The sequence below is a fragment of the Phyllostomus discolor genome, chromosome X, assembly GCF_004126475.2.
Source record: "Phyllostomus discolor isolate MPI-MPIP mPhyDis1 chromosome X, mPhyDis1.pri.v3, whole genome shotgun sequence".
NCBI classification, from domain to species: Eukaryota; Metazoa; Chordata; class Mammalia; order Chiroptera; family Phyllostomidae; genus Phyllostomus; species Phyllostomus discolor.
In genome coordinates this window covers 80,650,189-80,670,580 of record NC_050198.1, presented here as the reverse complement: position 1 = coordinate 80,670,580, position 20,392 = coordinate 80,650,189, and the positions used below count along the sequence as shown (strand labels likewise).

At 38.9% G+C, this 20,392-nt stretch overlaps 1 protein-coding gene across 4 annotated transcripts in view; it reads left to right on the top strand.

Annotated features, from left to right (window-relative positions):
* ENOX2 (ecto-NOX disulfide-thiol exchanger 2) overlaps positions 1-20,392 on the top strand; it is a 358,832-nt gene that overhangs the window by 230,325 nt on the left and 108,115 nt on the right. For 2 of the 4 annotated variants that reach the window (XM_028522517.2, XM_028522520.2), the window contains exon 1: positions 14,865-14,967. The exons of the other annotated variants lie outside the window; for them this stretch is intronic. In XM_028522517.2, coding sequence (XP_028378318.2) covers positions 14,934-14,967 — 34 coding nt within the window. In that variant the 5' untranslated portion in view covers positions 14,865-14,933. Of the gene's footprint in view, positions 1-14,864; positions 14,968-20,392 lie in introns of those variants that run through there. 4 annotated transcript variants of the gene reach the window in all.

The following is a 20,392-nucleotide window of genomic DNA, read 5'->3' as shown; positions in this document are numbered from 1 at the left end:
GCAGTGTGCCCCTGGCAGGGTGCAGACCAAGTGACACATACAAACTCCTCCTTTATGGAAAGAATTTCATGTGCTTCACAAGCAGCCATTTATATTTATGTATAAATATTTAGTTAGACTATTGCATAAGTGAAATCCTTGGGTAAGACATCTTAAACTTTGTGTTTGAAGATCAGGAAATAGCAGGAGGCAGAGGTAGGCATGAAAATTGGAGAAATCTGTAACTGTCCAATCAGTCTATCCCACTGGGTGTACTCGTCAGAGTTCTTCTATGCTGGAGACCCCCTGCCATTAATTTCAGTGTATATTCCATAGGCATCAATCCTACCCAAGGAGCCTCTGCTCCTCAAAGAAATCCTATACATAAGGGAAAGGGCTTTGCTTTGTTGATCTTATTTTACAGTTGATGAGGGGTAAATAGCGCATTTCTGGGATATTTCTTTGGAATTCACACGTAAATACTTGTAACAAGTCCTCTGTCTCATAGCTACTATGTGACATGCTATTTGAAAGTATTTATTAGTGTGTAGTCCTCTATTTGTGCAGTTTGCAACCTGAATGTCATCCCAGAAAGTAAGGTATACATTATGCTCTGAGTTCTTTTAAACATGTACCTGACAATTCCTAATTTTTAAATTTAATTTTCTTGATTGTTTTATTTATTTGGTGTTATTGCTAAGACAGAATCTCAGGTTTGACTCTCCAGCACCAAAGTATGCTAAACACCTCATGCCAAATACTATTATTGCTTAGACATTCTCTCCAGGTAGAAATTATGATTCTGACTAACCCCTTTTCCCAAACTATACCTAAGGAATTTTGCAACTGTCATCTACTCACAATAGCTAATATAGCTGCAGCCACCACCTATGGAAATATGAATTAGTCACCTTGACAATTTCCCACATGCCTATCCATCTTTCTGACCAATTTTACTACCATTCCTACAAAGTAAAAGTAACACTAAATGGTAAACACAAACCTACCCAAGCCAAGGCCTTGGAATACAGCTAATCCCCCAGCAGAGAAGCACTTGCTACTCACTGTGACACAGCCCTAGCAAGTAGACATCTGCAGGTGGGGATAGGTGACAGTGAAGTAACTAAGCAGCTACTGTGTGTTGAGTTGGAGTAAATCTACCATCAAGAGACCTGGATATAGGACTAAGATAACAAAGGGTTTTTAAAGGACACAAGCACATCACTTTTTTTCATGACTTCTAATGGATTACAGGAAGAACTCCCTGTTGTCCAGCCTCTGTCATCTAAATTTTTTTTTGCTTTCTCTACTCAAGCAGGAGACAGCAAGGATGGCTACCACTATGTCTCTTCTTCCCAACTATCCCTACCTGACTCACCTTCTATTACATGAGATGGGAAAGCTATAGATGTTGGGATCTGGTTTTTGTTGTTGTTGTTTTGTTTTGTTTTTGCCTCAAAACACCACTGGGAGGAAATTTTAAATAATAATTTTAAAGGAAAAAAGCACATTTAATAGATAAAAAGTGATTAACAGAGCATCAAATAGATTAATATTTGTGTAGGAAAGGATTTTGCCTTTAGTTTTAATATAAATAATAACCTTGATCACAAAAGTTTCATTGATCATTAAAACAGATTACTTCAGACTATAGCTGTGGGTAGGATTAACTGTTTACTTATGCTGTACGTTCAGGTGAAAATAGGTCCCCATCCTCCAGGCTGATACTAAGCCATACAGATTGTTGTTGTTGTTAAAGATTTTATTTATTAATTTTTAGAGAGAAGGGAAGGGAAGGAGGGAGGGGGGAGAGAGAGAGAGATGTGGCTGCCTCTCATATGTCCCCACTGGGACCCAGCCCACAACCCAGGCATGGGCCCTGACTGGGAATCAAACCAGCAACCCCCTGGTTCACAGGCCAGCACTCAGTCCACTGAGCCACACCAGCCAGGGCTTAAGCCATACAGTTTTAAAATGTTAGCCCTGGCTGGTATAGCTCAGTGGACTGAGTGCCAGCCTGTGAAGCAAAGGGTCTCGGATTTGATTCCCAGTCTAGGGCACATGCCTGGGTTGCGGGCCAGGTCCCCAGTAGGGAGTGTGCAAGAGGCAACCACACATTGATGTTTCTCTCCTTCTCTTTCTCCCTCCCTTCTCTTCTCTAAAAATAAATAAAATGTTTTAAAAAAATAAAATATTGAAAATTTTCTGTACCAGTTGGTAAATAGGTACTTCCAAGAGCTCCTAAATAATAATTACCCACCCAGGCCAATAAATGATCAGTATCCAGAGCCCCCTAAGTGACTACCTGTCACCCAGGCCACCCTTATCCTTCTAGTATCCTCCACCATTCCCCATAGTCTAAAATGGATTGACATCTGGTATAGAAATAGGGCCTCCCAGCATCTGCTGCTAAGGTTTAGTGTCCAATTCTGTTTGGTCGCTCATACCATTCTGATGTTTGATTATTTTAAACATCACTCCTTGATCCTCTAATCTTATTTCCATGACATAAGGTCATTTTTGTAGACAGAACCAGCTTACCACAGGACCCCTAATACAGTTTATTGCTCTTACATAGTCTAAATTCAGTTAGTGAAAGGAGAAATTAATATGGAAATTATTAGCAGGGAAAATGTTTATAAAAGTTAGGGAAAGTATCTCTACTTTTTAAAAAAAGTGTGAGCCACAATTTTTGTTAGGCATTACAATGCTGTCAGTATATTGAAGGAGGTAAAAAATTAATAGTGCTATACTGGCCATTTGTTCATTCACTATGACACAATATGGGGTAAGTTAACAGTATATAAGGTACTATATCCTTGCCCTCAAAGTTCTTACAGTCCAGCAGGGAAAATATCACAGGTACCCATTTAACTATTCATATAAAATAAAATGCTGATAGCCATTTACAGGATCACATTACTGCTAAGTGTCTTTTAGAAAAGTACAATGTCAGCATTCTGTGATACCAGAGAACCGCCAAAGAACTGGAAATTTTTCAGTTACTATGGGAAGAAATAAAAGGAGTTCACTTAGATAAAACCAGATTATTTCTGTGATATTAAATTAGTATTAAAATAAAGCACTGAAATTGGTAGAAGCCTGAATTATTTTAACCTTCAAAGGGCTGAAATAATTTTGGGACTGTATAAATGTAACTACTCCTTAACTGTTAAGGAGTTTAAATTACATTTGGCCCTTTGAAGGCAACCGCGAGGCTGACATGGCCCCTGGTGAAAATGAGTTTGACACCCCTCCTATAATGGCTTCTCCATATGAGAAGCTCATAGGAAGTGATATTGCATCAGTGGATGCTAGAGAAGAGGCTCCCTAGGTGTCAGACATCAGGTTTGGCTTACTCTTTGCCTCACTCATTCAATCAGTTCTCACTGAGTGCCTACTGTGCATCAAGTGTTGCCCCTTTCATTTTATTTCTGGAGGTCTATCTTCCTTTCCTTTCCCACATGGTTTGGCCAATTCACTGGTGTCCTGAAATGCATCAAACTCAATTCTCCCCTCTGGTGAGCTTAAGTGGAATTTAATAATCCTTGCTAAATTGTCTTGTGACTCTGTCATATGAATAAAGGCTACAGACTCTGGGTTAGATTGTAAGCATCAAATTAATTTTACTGCAAAGGTCAGGCTGCTCTCTTGGCATTCTGTTGTGCTTGAAGGTTAGTCTCTGCATACTTGACCAAAACCATCCTGTCTGAGCTGTATTCAAAACAGATTTCAATATATAGCCAGATTGAAAACCAGGCATTTGGAGATAAAAGGCTGTGTACTATGACCCCCTGGAAATAGCAAGCAGCTGCAGTGACTTTGTGTGTGCCTACAATAAATGCATCATCATCTCCGGAATATGATGGGCATTAAGCTCAGAACCTCTTACTCCCAAGGCAAATGTGTGCTCTTCTTTTACACCTAGCTGCTCACATCAGAGGAAAGATATATTTCTTCCCAAATGACTTCTAAGCTTGCTTGCCTGAGAAGTACAGCCCCTGGGGAATCAGGACCTATCAGTAGAGTTTGGCTCCAAAAAAGACATAATTTTATTCAGATAATGGCAGACACCTTCATCCTGGTTCTCTTTAACCTTCATCTTTGTAATTTACTAAGAGCTCTCTTTCCAGCTCCCTTCCTTTGGCCAACCCTGTTGTGAGTTCCTGCACTCCTCATGTACATATCTAATATAGTTGTTGGTTTAAGTTCTACAAGTAACATTCATGTAATAACTTGGCATTTATATTCCTGCAAAAGTCAGAGGGTGGGCTCTGATGCTATAAATTCATATCCAGGCTATTGTCATGGCTGTAATACCTTTAAACTGTAGAGGCTGGGGTCACAAACTTCTTATAGCAGGACTATTCCTTTGGGCATAATTGTGGTCTCTTTCAAATTTCCTTAAGAGAAATAGCAATGGTCAATTTTCTCTTGCAGAGAGTCCTATAGAGGGAAATATAGTCGGGTTGCAATTTTGAAATTAATTCTTTTCTATGAGAATTGTACTAATAGATCTAGGGAAGCTCTGTACCCTGTTTGTTGCTCCTTAAAATGTCCAGCTTTCACCTGTGACAGTCACACTGTTGATCCACTGTGTGCAGGACACTGTGTTCAGTGATTGGGTTTTACAGAGTAATCTACATCCCTTGCCCAAACCCCCTGCAGCTAGTTGTGTTTGCAAAACAAGGCAAGGTGAGATGTGTAGCCTGAGGCTATGGAGAAGAGCAGAGTAGAGCATGAAGTTGCTTAGGAAGGCATCATCTGGAATAATGATGAATACCAGCTAAGTCACTAAAACAGATCCAGAATGCTTTTTCCAGGAAAACTCAATCCTTTGTTGAGGGGGCACACAAGTCAAACACCTTAATTTTTTAAACAGAATGACAGCTTGGCCACTTTTTATGTTTAATAGCTAAAACATGTGGATCTCTCTTCAGCCCACAACATAGGCTATCTGCCTTCCATTTTTTCACCAGAGCACTCCATCTTGAAATATCTTCCCTCTGGCTCCTAGCTGCATATAGGGATATGCCAATGCTTACCTGAGAAATGCTGTCCCCAGGGAAGCAGGCCTTATCTATGGAGTTTGATTAGAAAGTGACATGATCGTGTTTAAATAATGGCAGATACCTCTATCCTGGTTGTCTTTAAACTCATTTGTCTTTCTAATTTACTTCATGCTCTCTCCTGTTCATTTGTTTTGGCCACTCCCATTTGGAAGTACATTCACTGCTGATGTAAGTGTCTAATATACTTGTCAGTTTAAGTTCTACTGGTACTATTCATGTAAGAATTTACCAACATCTTACTTTTTAGGTTTGCTCATTCTTTTTTTCTTACCAGTAAGACAAACAGAATTGTACTTTATACTTAGTAGATTATATTTAGGCCTTCTTGTAGTATTGTTTGGTCTTTATTTTGTGTGTAAATTTTCCCACCTCCACGCCTAGTAAATTATACACTCTGAGGAAAGGAACTCTCTTTTACTTCTCTTTTGTCCCTCTCAGACACTAACACAAAGCATAATAGGGGCTCAGTAAGTACTGTTTGTTCATTCATGAAACCAGGAAATACTATCCAAATGGATTATACTGGTTTCTGAATTCCAGTGTACCCTTTTGTTATTCTCAGAAGTAAAATTTTACTCTGAGGTTGCATTATTAAGAATATTCTTCCAGAAGTAAAAATGTATTCTCTGTTTCTGTGCTCTGAGCTGCAGTCGGAAATTCCTACTGTAGTGGCTTAAGGAATCGCTTTCTCTATAGCTGAGTGGCTGGAAACTCTGATCCACTGCATTCAGCATGCACTGCCATCATTGAAAGAACAGCCCAAAGCCCTTTGCCTCTATACCTGGGCACCCTTTATAACCCACATTCTCTTATGGAATGGTGGTGCCACCTCTGCTAATTTTCACTTAACCTTGCCATGCCTCCATGTTTTCTTCAAAAAAAAGAAAAGAAAATCCATCAGTATAGACCTGTCTTCCAGGGATGTTTTGAAGACATAATGCTGATAAGAAAACATTCTCTACAGGAGAATATTGATGACAGTTATTTTGTAGCCACAAAAGGAGAGGGCACTCAGCAGTAATTGGGGGCCATGTTTAGCCACCCAACCACCCATTATCGTTAGTTCTCAGATTGATTCTAATGTATCATAATAATGCAGTTTGTAATCCACGTGTTGGAGGGTAATTTATCGTCAGGTGGTGATTGTTAGTAATAACAAGCTGTTTGAACATATTCAGAACATAAACATCTCTTGGTTTTCTTCCTTCCATTGTTGGCAAGTCTAATTTTACACCTTTTTGCCTATCCTACATTTTTATATTATGTTGCATATCATGGTGTTGTTTTTATTCCTTAAGTAAGTTTAGTGTCTCAATGAACAGCTAGAACACAGGAGACTTAGAAAAGCAGTTTCAGTAGCCATGTCCAATTTAAGAATGGTAGTGGATTTTATCACTCAGCTGTATTAATGGACCTCATTCCTGCTATATTGAGTTTCTTTCCCTAATGCATTTGTATAAAAGCCCTTGCCTCTCCCATTAACCCCTATGGCTGGTGGTTAGCTCATTACTGGGCATCTGTTGCCATAGCTGCAGCCACCCCTCAGATGGAGCCCTAGCACTAGCCTCTGCACAGTCCATGTGAGGCTGGCCTGCTTGTTCCAGGCGTCAGCTGTTAGGCAGACGGCAAGAGCCTTGCAACCTCAGAGGTCAAACAGCCTGTCCCAAGTGTTTACAACTTGTCTGTTTGATTTCTTTTTTTTTTTTTTTCTTAGCAGCAGATGGGCATGTGGCTATCTAGCGGCAAGGCTGGGAAACCTGTGGGAACATTAGCAGCACCCTTTCTCTTGCACCCTCCAAGGCACCTAAGCAAACCTAGCCCCATATTTAAAAAGATGATCACTATTTCCCCCTCTGTTGTTTGAAGGTCTTTCTTCAACACCTGTGGCAGCTGTGGGGAATTTTGCACAACTTGCATCTGTTCACTGAAATAATTGGTAGCAGTTTATGGAGCATCTCTTGTGTATATTTTTGCCCATTTACAGATTTGATCATGTCATTTGCAGAATGGAAACGTGGCTTTCCACTGCTTACTCTCATTCTTGTAGAGCTTCACAGAGAGACTCTTTTAAAAACAAGATGGAAATGACATGCAAATTATTATGTTACTATCACACAGGCAAAATTCAGGACCTTCAAAAGGTTCCTCAGACACAAACTGATCAGGTGATGAGCAAATTTTGCATACATTTCTATTTGAGTTACCAGCCAGCACCAGCCTGTTGAGAAATGACTAAGAAGAGATAATGTTAGATGCCTGTAATATGTGACTTATTTTCTGCCCTAGGCTCCAGCACTGATGTGCTTTAAAGCAAACACAATTCCCACACGTGCCAATTGGACGGGTACAACGGGATTTAAGGAAGATGTTTTACTAGGTGAAAAGTTTCCACATATACTAGTAATACAGATTTGGAAAAGAAAATTTAATTTTGTCTGTGTTGTGCCAGCTTTGCCAGACAGGTGGCAAGGATGAAATGTGGATTAGCTTCAAACTTTGAAAATTCATAAGCATCTAGTCCAGGGCTGTCCATCCTTTTGGCATCTCTGTGCCACACTGGAAGAAGAAGAGTTGTCTTAGGCCACACATTAAATACACTGAGATATGTATTTACAAAAAAATCTCATAATGTTTTCAGTAAATTTATGGTTTTGTATTGGGCTGCATTCACAGCCATCCTGAGCCTTATGTGGCTTGCAGGCTGCAGGTTGGACACCCCTTGACTTTAACAGAACTGACACTACAGCATCAATAATAGTAACAGAGCAGCAGCATCATAAACAACTAACATTTATAGAGTATCTTACAGCTTTCAAAACAATTTTACAATTATTAATCTCTTGCTTAACCACCTTATCAACCCTGTAAGATCACTATTGTTTTTGTTTACATTTTTGTGATGAGGAAACCAAGGATCAGAGACATTAAGTGACTTGCCCAAGGTCACACATCATAGTCTTCTGACTACAACCCCCTCATGTACCCATGCTAGGCAACATGCACAGCCCTGTCATCCTGATCTCTAGCCCACTGCCACATCCATGTCCCCAATCCTCCAGGTAAACAAATTAAAGTCCATGCAGGAATTTGCTAGAAAAACAAAATGAAAGTGGCCATTTTACAAAGCAAATACTGTCTTTCCGTATGGGTTTACTACTAAATGATACCTTTGACACTCATGTTTGCTCATAGACCACTAACTACTGGACAAGCTGGGTGTGGGGAGTGAGGGAGAGGGGAGGAATGCGAGGGAGAACAGCATGAACTAAAGCTTCTGGCAACTAAAGAATCCTTCAGAAACTCAGATAAAACCTTTGTGAAGAGATAGACTCATTATATGTAATAGTGCTGTAAAGATAAGCAAGAAATTATTAACAGAAAATTCAGAATAGTAGTTATCTCTGAGGGAGATGGAAGGAATCCGGGATAGGCAAATGGTGACCTTTAAGGGTAATAGTTGTATTCTTTTTATTAAACTACATGTTGAGTATACAGTTTTCATTGCATCATTGTTTTATGCTCTATGCTTATATTTTATAAATCCTCCTTTGTATCTAATCTATTTAACTTAAGCAATGAGTGTGAGTCAGTGAAAAATAGAATGTGATCTACAAAAATATGCTAAATTTTTAAGGGACAGTACTGTTGGAAACTAGGTTCACTTTGATAAAAACCTCAGCCAGTCTTCCCTGCTGCTGCTTCCCAATGACAAAGCAGTTAGTTTCCCAAGCAGTTGTGATTTGTGAGGAGAGCATGCTCTCCCAGAATTTTCCTGGGGTAATTGAGTATTTCAGCTGCCTTGTTTCCTCCCCCTCCCTCCCCTTTTCTAACAGTGAACTTCTAGCTTCTAGGAGAGCAAAAAACAGAGGCATGGTCATTTAGGAATGTGAAGTTAGGTGGTTAAACTGTAACCATGGATTTATGGGTACTTACCCAAAGACTTATTATCTTTACGGCTTTCCTTGGTGTTGAATCTAACAGAGAATACAGTAAACTGGTGGACATGTGTATTTATTGTTATCACTGGTTGTTTTCTCTGGCCATTTAGGCATGCTACAAGCACAGGCTGACAGGAATTATGCCTTTTCTTCCATGTGGAAATAAGTATATAGGCAAATACTCCCAGCCTGATTTTCTTTCCAATTCATTATTTACAGGGAATTCGCCCTTTGTAATCATTTTCAAATCAAATTTGCTCTACCAATCCCTGGAAGGTTTTCTCTGAAGATCATCACCAATTTAGCTGTCTTATTTTTTAACATCTTATGTCTCCTCCAGGTTAATGCCAAATTTTAAAAGAAACACACAGATGGATAAATAGTGATGTCACTAGTGGCCTGGAGATTCACTCAAGAAGAAAAATTAAGTTACAACAAAAGTGGATAAAAGGAAGAGAAGTCAATAACTCACATGTGTTTGTTTTGTGGACTACTATTGTTGTATTGCTACAGGAGAACTATTGAATGAAATTGGGCAAAATATGTCATATGTAAGAATTATTTCAGGAAAGACACTATTATTAATACTGTCCCAGAATCACAAACTGATGACCAAATCAGTTGCACATGGATTGTTCCTCAAGTAAACTGGTACAGTTGGTGTCTTCTGCCCAACTGTCGTGGAGGTCAAAGCCATGGCCATAACCTCCCTCTGTTTTATTGAGAAACTGGTGATAAAGAGCAAGTTCTTCTCTTGCCTACCCTATTGCCTCCTGTTCTTATCACCTGGAGTGATTAAGAGAGAAAGGACATGGATGAAAAGGCAATCCATACTTTTGGAGAAAAAAAAACAGCAATTGGGATTTGACAGCAGGTCTGAGGAATTAGGGGTATATACAGTGGAGGAGGAGGGTAACACGATAAAATCATTTGAGGAATTTATTAGCAGTACCACTTTTTTAAAAAAAATGCGTCAGATGAGAGGCATATGAATTAGTCCTGCTCTTTTTTCTGACAGTGTTCTTGGTAGAAACTGGTTAAAGAGAAGCCATCTTGTTGTTGTTTTTTTTTTTTTTAGTTTATATATACTCCCCACTATTATTAATGGCTGGTCCCCATACTGGTACTATCCTATTCTTTATACCTGAAGGAATTATAACATTCTGCTCTCTTTTCACCTGCAGTGACCCCTGTTTTCCAGAAGCTGTCAGAGGTAATGTCCACTATAGTTAATAATTTAATAATAATTTCTAGTATTCTACTACCACTTACTGAAGCTAGGCACTTCAATGAGCACTTTTCACATTTTCTCCTTTAATCCTTACCACAGCCATATAAGAAAGGTACTATTATTATCCTAATTTTTTAAAGATTTATTTATTTTTAGAGAGAAGGGAAGGGAGGGAGAAAGATGGAGAGAAGCATCATTGTGTGGTTGCCTCTCATGAGTCCCTTACTAGGGACCTGGATTGCAACCCAGGCATGTACCCTGACTGGAAATCGAACCAGTGACCCTTTGGTTTGCAGGCCCATGACCAGTCCATTGAGCTACATCAGCCAGGGCTATTATCCTAATTTTTCAGATGTGGAAATGAAGAACAGAGACATTATGTGACTTCCTTAGCATTACACAGCTAAGTGGTGGGTCAGGATTAGAACTCAGGTATGTTTTTCTTCTTTCAGGGTCACACAGCATTAAGGCTTGAGAATGTATCATGCTTGATCTATCCAAAGGCATTATGGAGGTTGATGGAAGTGTGCTGCAGAAAAAAAAAAATTGTCACTTTAAAACATGAAGTTGGAGGGGAACAGTGCAAAGTTCTATATACTAAAGGTTCATGATTATTTGTCAAATTGAGGCACAGTTTGAAAACTCAAGTAGGGCTGCTTATACAAAGAAACTAGAAAGGGGCCAGACCTGCTAGCCCAAAGCAGAGCCATTAATCACTGCCTCATGCATCTGTATGTGTATATATAGCATTGCCCTTAATATTTGAGGAGGATGACTCTGCTGAGATAGCTAGTTCTCAAGCCAAAGTTCCCATTATCATTAGGATTTAACACTTAACTTGTATATAGTGGTCATGGGCAGTCTCCCTCCCTCCTGACTTAGATCATGGCCTTGTAGTTAGTGACTTGCAAAGCAAGTCAACATTATAGTCTAATACCATCCTCTCAAAGTCCAACCAACTGGAAAATACAAAATGACTCCAATTTTTTAACATTGTACTTGTAGGAGAGAGGAATAATAAGTAAAGTGATATGAAAAATATTCTCCACAAATGCCCATCCTCCCAAATAAGACTATGCTAGTATTTATACTTAGTACAAATACAGCCATATCTCCTACACATTTTAAGATATCCACAGTACCATAATAATTGGCTTATCTTTCAAAACTCACCTTAAATCACCTTCTCCAGCTTTCTATCACTTCCTCTATGCTCCCCTTTGTCCTCCAGTACCACCTCCTTCCTAGCAGAGTAACTGCATCCTCCTTCTTCACATCATCTCACTTTTTGGCCATTATCAAACTATACAACAGTTTTTCTTTTCATGTCTGTCTCTCCTGTTACTCTGTGAGCCCCTCAAAGGCCAGGAATACATGGACTTTTCACCTTGATGTTACCCAATAATGATGGATTTAACATGTTTGTTTAATTAATATTCAGGTGATTCTGATGTACATGGCAGGACTACACTTTGACAGACACAGATGTGAGCGATTGTTACACAGCAAGTGAACAGTTGAGCTAGAGTTCAAATTCAGCCCTTCTGATTCCACATCTAGTTCATGCTATATTTATCTTCATTGTACTCTATCTCCTATGGCAAACAAATGGACTGAAAAATGTTGGAAAGATTTTTCAGCAATAAAGGCCAAAGCAAAAATGACTTGTGAATTAACCCCAGGGCTATTCTTTTTTTTTTTCCTCAAAGAGATCTTGCCAGACATCCAACAGTGTAGCAGCTGGGTTGCCAAGTCACGTCTTACACAACTTACCTCAGGAAAACATAGACCACGGAGCTGTGGGAACTTACAGAGCCCATTCTTTTATTTTTCCTTTCTCCATTCTGCCCTCAACCCCAGTCATGCCATTAACTTAAAGATCATGCTCAGTACCTGAAATTCAATTAGTTGATCTGTTAAATATTAACTTTTCTAGCTGAAAACCAGTAGCTACAACATTTAGGATCCTGACAGAAATATTAATATGTCTGTTTCAAAACCAGGAAAAGAACTATGTGACTTAACAGGGAATTAGTGCAGATGTTAAAAGAGCTAGGGTAAGGTAGCATTTTTGCCACCCAATATATGCTTTCAAAGTTGTTTATCTAAATAGTAAGTGAGGAAATATGTAATGAATGTGATGACACAGTCCTAACGACTAGAGGGATGGCCATTTACCCTAGACCAGGGTAGTAATAGTTCACTGGTATTTCAGAATCCCAAGAAGCCAGGGGTGGAGAATTAAGGACCCTAGTTTAGAGAACCTGTCTAGTGTGGTTATCCATTGCTCTTACTAACTGAGGAAACCCTCCAAGGTTCCCGTGGTGGAACCTACCAGTATTCCAGGACCCCTGCATCCAACCTCATTCTATTCTCCTGGCTCACATCTAGCTAATAACCATGAAGTGACAAGCTATTCCTGAGATTCTTCAACTTGTGCCAGGCCATTCAGAAAAGAAGGTCCCTGGCTTTAGCTCAGATAAGTGGGAGAAGAGATCCCCAAATGGCAGATAAGTGGTTTTATTCCTAACTGGGGAAAAAAAAAGGAAGGGAAAGATGAAGGAAGTTAGAGTAAGATTATGATTGAGTACTTGCTGTATGTCAGATATCCAGCCCAGCATTCTTTATACAGTAGTGATGATATATAGCAATGATAAATTGTGTCATCTCTAGAGCCATACTGCCTAAATTTGAATTTCAACTCCAGCATCAACTCCATATGTGACCTTGGGCAACTTCTTAATTTCTTTGTGTTTAATTTTCCTTTTCTGCAAAATGGGTCTAAGACAAAAATTACCTATCTCATGGGTTTATGAGGATTAGATTACTTAGTACATATAAAGCCTTAAAACAGTGTTTTGTACATAATAAGAATTTAAGGCAATATTAGGAATCAACATTATTATCATTAGCTTAGTACCTGAGAGATAGGTTTCACTATCTCCAAGTACAGGCGAACGAATAGGCTAAAGAGTATGTAGAACATGCCTAAAGTCAGAAAGCTAGTAAATAATAGGGCCCATATTTGATTTTACATCTCTCTGGTGTCAAGGTCTATATTCCTTCCACTATACCTGTTGCCTTCATAAATATAAGATATATACTGTATGTTCCTTGGAGAGACACGTACCAAAACATATGGACTTCTTCCTTGATATGCTCCCGCCTCCACTGCATCTGCTGTCTGGAAGTCTGTCTTGGTGCCCTAGCCTCTTATAGATCTAGTTAAAAGCCCTGAGCATCCATATAACTGGTCCAATATGGATGTGGCTATCTCGATGACCATCCAGCTTAGAGACTAGAACAGTGAATCTTCCAGGATGAGTGAGGCTCGGTTTGTGAAACCACCCTCTACCCTGAGGTTTTCAGCTGCATACCTTGAGGATCAGGCTACTATCTCCCACTGCACACCTCACCACATCCACAGTTTGTGTAAGAATGATTCCCTACTATATAGGCTAGCATAAAAACCTTCTCTTTCCATTTTCTTTTCCCTTTTTCTTTTCTTTTGCTCTTCACTTCCCCAAGGAAGAATATGTTGTGACTTCGTGAGGTCTCTTTGATCTTTCCTTGATAACACTCACAAGGAGACAAAGCCCTTGCCTGTCTAAATAGCATTATCTCTCTTAAACTGCCTGGGAGCCTTGTCTTACAGAAGCCTGTCAGTTCTCTAATCCTGCAAAACAATGATGCAAGCTGTGGCATCACTGCTGGTGACGTCTGTGGTCAGAGATGGAGTGGGGCTTCAGTGCATTGTTCACAAACAATGATGGATTGTTACTTTTCAAAGAAAATGAATAGGGACTCAAAACAACACCTACAATGCACAATGTATTGCTTCATGAACAATATATACCAAACAGAAAAACCTTGATCCCTAGGCTTAATGCAGACCCAAAATATGATTTACTCTGCTGTTTCCTTTCTTTAGCCAGAGACAGAAAGCAAAATGTTACTTAGTTCTAGGATACCCAACCCTGCCCTTGTACTGTAATCTTTCATAGGAAATACTTCTTGAGTGCCTACTGTATGGGTGTGATATGCTAAAGATGGGGATTTCTCCTGTGTTCCATGCAAGCGTTTTCTAAACTTCTCTTTTTCCTTTATCTCTTTCCTTTCTCATGATATTCCTAGTGCTATTTCCAGGACCACTCTGTAAACAGTAACCTGTCAGTCTTCCATAGCCCGTGGACTCCCCACTATGTAACAAAATTATTTTGAATGAAGTTAAAGACAACTAAGTGCTGCTAGAATCATCATACTAAAAACACAAAATGAACTTTTTGGACAATGCAATAGTTAAGAGCATGAATTGTGGAGCCAAACTACCTGGGTTTGAACCCTAGCTCCACTGCAGTCTAGCTGTATGACCATGAACAGGTTGCTTAAACTCTCTATTCCTAGTATCTCAGCAGTAAAATGGGGATGATGACAGGAATAATGAGAGGTCATACTTCATAGGTGGTTGTGAGTTTTAAGTTAATGTACATAAAGTGCCTAGAACAGTGCCTGGCACATACAAGTATTAAATAACTGTTAACCATCATTAGTTATGCTATAATTACTGTCATTAATACTATTATTCACCATTTATCTATGTCCTCATATATTCCAGAGGTCCAATGTCTCACCCAGCTTTGGACCACTATCTTCTGCAGAAATGACTAGAAACCTAAGTCCACGGTTCAGAACCACACAGTGCAAAGAGATTTTATGTGGATGTGGGTCTATGAAATAAGCATTGCAAGTAAGCCACACTTTGTACAATTGCTAAGTTCTTGCAGAGTCCACTTATTTAAAAGTACACCTATTGGCACCGATTTTGAGCTAGTCACTGTACAATATACAAAAGCAAATGAGGTTTATATCCCCTTCCCTCAAGGAGTTAACAAATATGGCAGCTAAATGCACATTTATTTTAGTAAATTTAATTATGTTAAGTTCTCAAAGAAATCCCAGTCAGTTCCTTCTTACCCATGAAGAATTTCTCTGTGAGGAAAATTATCTTACCATCTCCAGGTTTATTGTTCTTAGAGTTTGTTTTTCTTTAATTGTGATTTTTTCATATTATCAGCATGTTAGGATTATAATACCTCAAATTATCATCATTTGATCTTCCTCACACTCTTCATTTAAAATGTTTAATATTCTGTCCTCAGAAGAAAAACACCAAAAGATATTTTATCTTCATACAACAATAGAGTAGTATCCCATTCTGAATAGCTTGGCACCCGCTTCTGGGAAAAAGAATGTCTATGCAGGCCTTTGTATACATACTCCTATATTTCTTCATTCATTTATTTAAAACAGTTTATTGAACATCTATTCCATTTGAGACATAGTGTCTAGGTAGTAGGAATAACAAGGAGGAATAATGGATTCCAGAGTCTAGTGGGATATATATACATAGAAAGAGGTGTTAAAAATATAATCTAGTAAGGGCTATAATAGTAATGTGTTCAATGAGCTAGGAGAACAGAGAAACTAAATGGGCTCTTTCAGAGGGAGTTTAGTGTAACAAATCAGACTATGGGCATTGACATCAGAACTTCCTAGGTTCATGTTTCTATTCTACCACTTTTAGCTGTGATACTGAGCTGATGACTTAAACTATCTGTGCCTCAATTTCATATTCATATGGTATATTATAATAATTTATATATATTCTGTGTCTTTCAAAAGACTTCAGGCCCTTCAAGGGCTGGGACCCCATCATCATTATCATATTAACTATTACCATATTATTATTACCACTTACCAAGTGCACAATATGTGTCAAGGGACATGAATAAAGGACTCATGGACGTGAACAATGGGAGAATTGACTGTGGGAGTGGGGGATGGGGCAGGGGAGAGCAACAGGGGAAAAGTCAGGGCAACTATAACTGAACAACAAATAAATAAACAAACAAACAAACAGATAAATATTGAAAAATAAAAAATAAGCCATGCTAAATTGTTTACCCACATTTTCTGATTTAATGTTCAACAGACCTAGCAGATACTGTTGTTTTCTTAAGTTTTTCATTCGCCTTTTTCCTCATCAAGCCCAGTTATTTATTCAGAGCACTTGCCACAATATGTAATTATTTTATTTGCATTTGTATTTTAATGTGTCCCTCCTGCACTGGAGTATAGCTTCATAATACCAAAGATGAGGCCTATTTGACTCACCATAATGTCTTCAACAACTGAAATGTTGCCTGACACATAAAAAATATTCAGTGAATGTATGGTAAATATGGAAAGAAGACTGGAGTGAAAACCAACAAAAAAGAAAAAATAAAAGAGAGGAAGAATGAGCATGTTATAGTTACTAGTAAAGCTAGACTCTGGTCCAGAGTCATAAGACACCTAAATCCATGTTCTTGATCACTAGATAGGATTGCTTCCTACTCTGCTTTTGACAGAATCGTCTCTCAATTTTGTATAAAACTATGTAACAAAATTACAAGAAGCATAAAAACCAAAGGACATAAACCTGGACATAAGAAAGAGAATTACAGGAGACTAAATTATCAGAGGAGAGCTTTTGTCTTAATAAAAGAATATATTGTGCCTGGCTGGTGTAGCTCAGTGGATCGAGCATGGACTACAAACCAAAGAGTTACTGGTTCAATTCCCAGTGAGGGCACATGCCTGGGTTGCGGACCAGGTCCCCAGTGTGGGCCATGTGAGAGGCAACCACACACTGATATTTCTCCCCCTCTCTTTCTCCCTCCTTTCCCCTCTCTCTAAAAATAAATAAATAAAATCTTTAAAAACAAGAATATATTGTAATTGGTGAGATGGCACCAACATACTAAACTTGTTTCAAAGGAAATAAAGGAAATATTTGAAATAATCAACTCTATTACAGGATGGGTATATCACAGTGTGTGTGTATGTGTGTGTGAACTTCAAGATCAAGTAACTTCTACAGTAATTGACTAGGTAATGAGTTAAGCATAAACAATACAATGGAAGGGATTTAATAGTTATGGAATGATCCCTACTTAAAGTGGATGATTGTTTCCAAATCTTTTATTATTTTAGTGCTAATGAACTCTTGTTCCAAGTGCCATATCTTCAGTCAACTTACCTAGAAGGCATTCACTCATTCACAACCACTTTACAACCTGTGATCTCTTGAGGAGTTGCCACACAAGTGGAACAGAAGAGCCAGTTTAGTAGGATAGGTTGTTTAGACTTGGGTTAGGTATTTTGAAGACCATTTATCAAACATTAGCACTTACCTTCACTCATTGGAAAATGAAAAATCTATTTAGTGACATGGGACTACTTTCATAAAACACTTAAATAAATTACTGGATGTCCATTTTTAATCTGGAAAGTGAATCAGGCCAGGACTTAACTTTTCCACTATTAAGTGATGATTCCAAACAGATGTTTATCACAGCATGCTTTGTTAGTGCAAACCTTAAATCCAGATGGCCACCAGAGATGGTCATCTGGGATTTTTTTTGAAAGTAAAAATTTACAAGTTTGTGCATGCATGTGATTATATCCATATGAGAAACAGGTTATAGCTAATGATATTAAACTGAATTATTAGTTGGGTGAATCTATCTCTGGTTTTCACTCTTAAGTAAATTCCTCTATGTAATTACAGTTGTCCCGGAGAGACAATCAGTTTGGCAATCATACCGTTCCTTTAAAAACAAATCTATCATTCAAAAAAGGTATACAAATAATCAACGAGAGTCATTGCATAGATTGCTTATTGTGCCCCAAATCAATGTAAGTTGATTTTCTTTATTCATTCATTCAAATATTTCTTGCATACCTACTTTATACTAGACACTGAACTAAGAAATGGGGAAACAGAAATGACCAAAACCCATTCCCTGATCTAAACAAATAAAATCAGAAACAAAAGCCAAGTGACATTCAACACCACAGCAATACAAAGAATTAATAAGGATCTAAAGGAATGTGCAGGCTAGCAGAAGAGAGACATGTATCCAGTAACAACAATTCAAAGCAGTTGATGATAAATATGCAGTTGTTCTTGCTTCCTGGAATGCTGTTCAACACTAATCCTCCATTCACTACCTGGAGGAAAATCCAATCCCTCCTTAAAGATTCATTCCAAATGATTCTTTGCCAGTGAAGGCTCTCCTGGCAATTCATCTCCTCCACCCACACCCCTCCCAACCCTAAACACATATATCTAAACCCATTCCAGCAGATTTAATTACTCTCCTGTTCCCATAGCACTTTACTCATAGTTTTATTACAGCACTTACTCAATAATTTGTTTAGGTTGTTTATATGTCATATCTCTCATTGTATTGTGAGTTCTTCCATAATAACAAATGAGGGTTTTTTTCATCTCTCTATTCTTATTCACTAGCATAGAAACTGGCATTTATTAAAGTAGAAGTTTGGTTTGGGGAGGAGTGAGAGAATAAGCAAACAAATGAATATCAAATTCTAGATACAATGTTATGAAAACACATAGGGGTGAATGCTTAATTCCAGTGAGGTGGCTCCATAGCCAAGGTGACACTGAGCTGACCCTTAAAAAATGAGTAGGGAGACTTCTGGCCAAGATGGAGGCATAGGTAAACACACTTTGTCTCCTCGCAGAATCAAAATTAAGGACAACAAAAATTTAGATACAAACAAACAAAAAAACAACCATAACTGACAGAAAATTGAACTGTATGGAAGTCCAACAACCGAGGAGTTAGACACAGTCATCCAGTCCAATAAGAGGAGCAGAGTTGGGCACCAGGTGGAGAGGGTTGCAGCAAAAAAAAAAAAAAAAAAAAAAAAGATTGGTGACTTGCGGACCCTGGCGCACCAGGAAGTAGCTGACAGACCCCACGCAGACCCAGTGAGGCATGCAGGGTGGCTGGCTGACCAAGCGGTCCCACATTCACACTCAGACAAACCAGGCAAAGGGGAAACGACAGACCGCGCAGCCCAGGGCCCCAGCTCAGGGAAATAAGGCTTCAAAACACCGATTGAAAACACCTGTGGGGGTTGAGGCAGCGGGAGAGACTTCCAGCCTCACAGGAGAGTTTGTGGGAGAGACCCAAAGGGTCCTGGAACATACACAAGCCCACCCACCCAGGAATCAGCACGAAAAGGGCCCACTTTGCTTGTGGGAAGCAACAGAAGGGACTGAAATCTGAGAAAGAGTAGAGCAAGCACCATTGTTCCTTCTCGGACCCCTCCCCCGCAGACAGTGTCACAAAACAGCAACTGGGGTGACCCGACCTGGTGACCACCTGAGGCTCCACCCCTCATACGTAAGAAGCACAACAAGACAAAGAAAATGGCCCAAATAAAAGAACAGATCGAAGCCCCAGAGCAAATACTTTTAAGCGACTAAGAGATAGCCAACCTATCAGATGCACAGTTCAAAACACTGGTGATCAGGAAACTCACAGAATTGGTTGATTGTGGTTGTAAATTAGATGAAAAAATGAAGGCTATGCTAAGTGAAACAAAGGAAAATGCATAGGGAACCAATAGGGATGGGAAGAAAACTGGGACTCAGATCAATGGAGTGGACCAGAAAGAAGAAAGAAACAACCAAACAGAAAAGAGTGAAGAAACAAGAATTCAAAAAAATGAAGAAAGGCTTAGGAACCTCCAGGACATCTTTAAACGTTCCAACATCCGAATTATAGGGGTACCAGAAGAGGAAGAGCAACAAATGGAAAAGTTATTTGAACAAATAATAAAGGAGAACTTCCCCAATGTGGCAAAAGAAATAGACTTCTGGGAAGTCCAGGAAGCTCAGAGAGTCCCAAAGAAGTTGGACCCAAGGAGGAACACACCAAGGCACATCATAATTGCATTACCCAAGATTAAAATTAAGGAGAGAATTCTAGAAGCAGCAAGAGATAAGGACACAGTTACCTACAAAGGAGTTCCCATCAGACTGTCAGATGATTTCTCAAAAGAGACCTTACAGGCAAGAAGGGGCTGGAAAGAAGTTATTCAAAGTCATGAAAGGCAAGGACCTATATCCAAGATTGCTCTATTGAGCAAAGCTTTCACTTAGAATGGAAAGGCAGATAAAGTGCTTCTCTAATAAGGTCAAGTTCAAGAAGTACATCATCACCAAGCCCTTATTATATGAAATGTTAAAGGGACTTATCTAAAAAAAAAGATAAAAAACATGTATAGTAAAATGACAGCAAACTCACAACTAT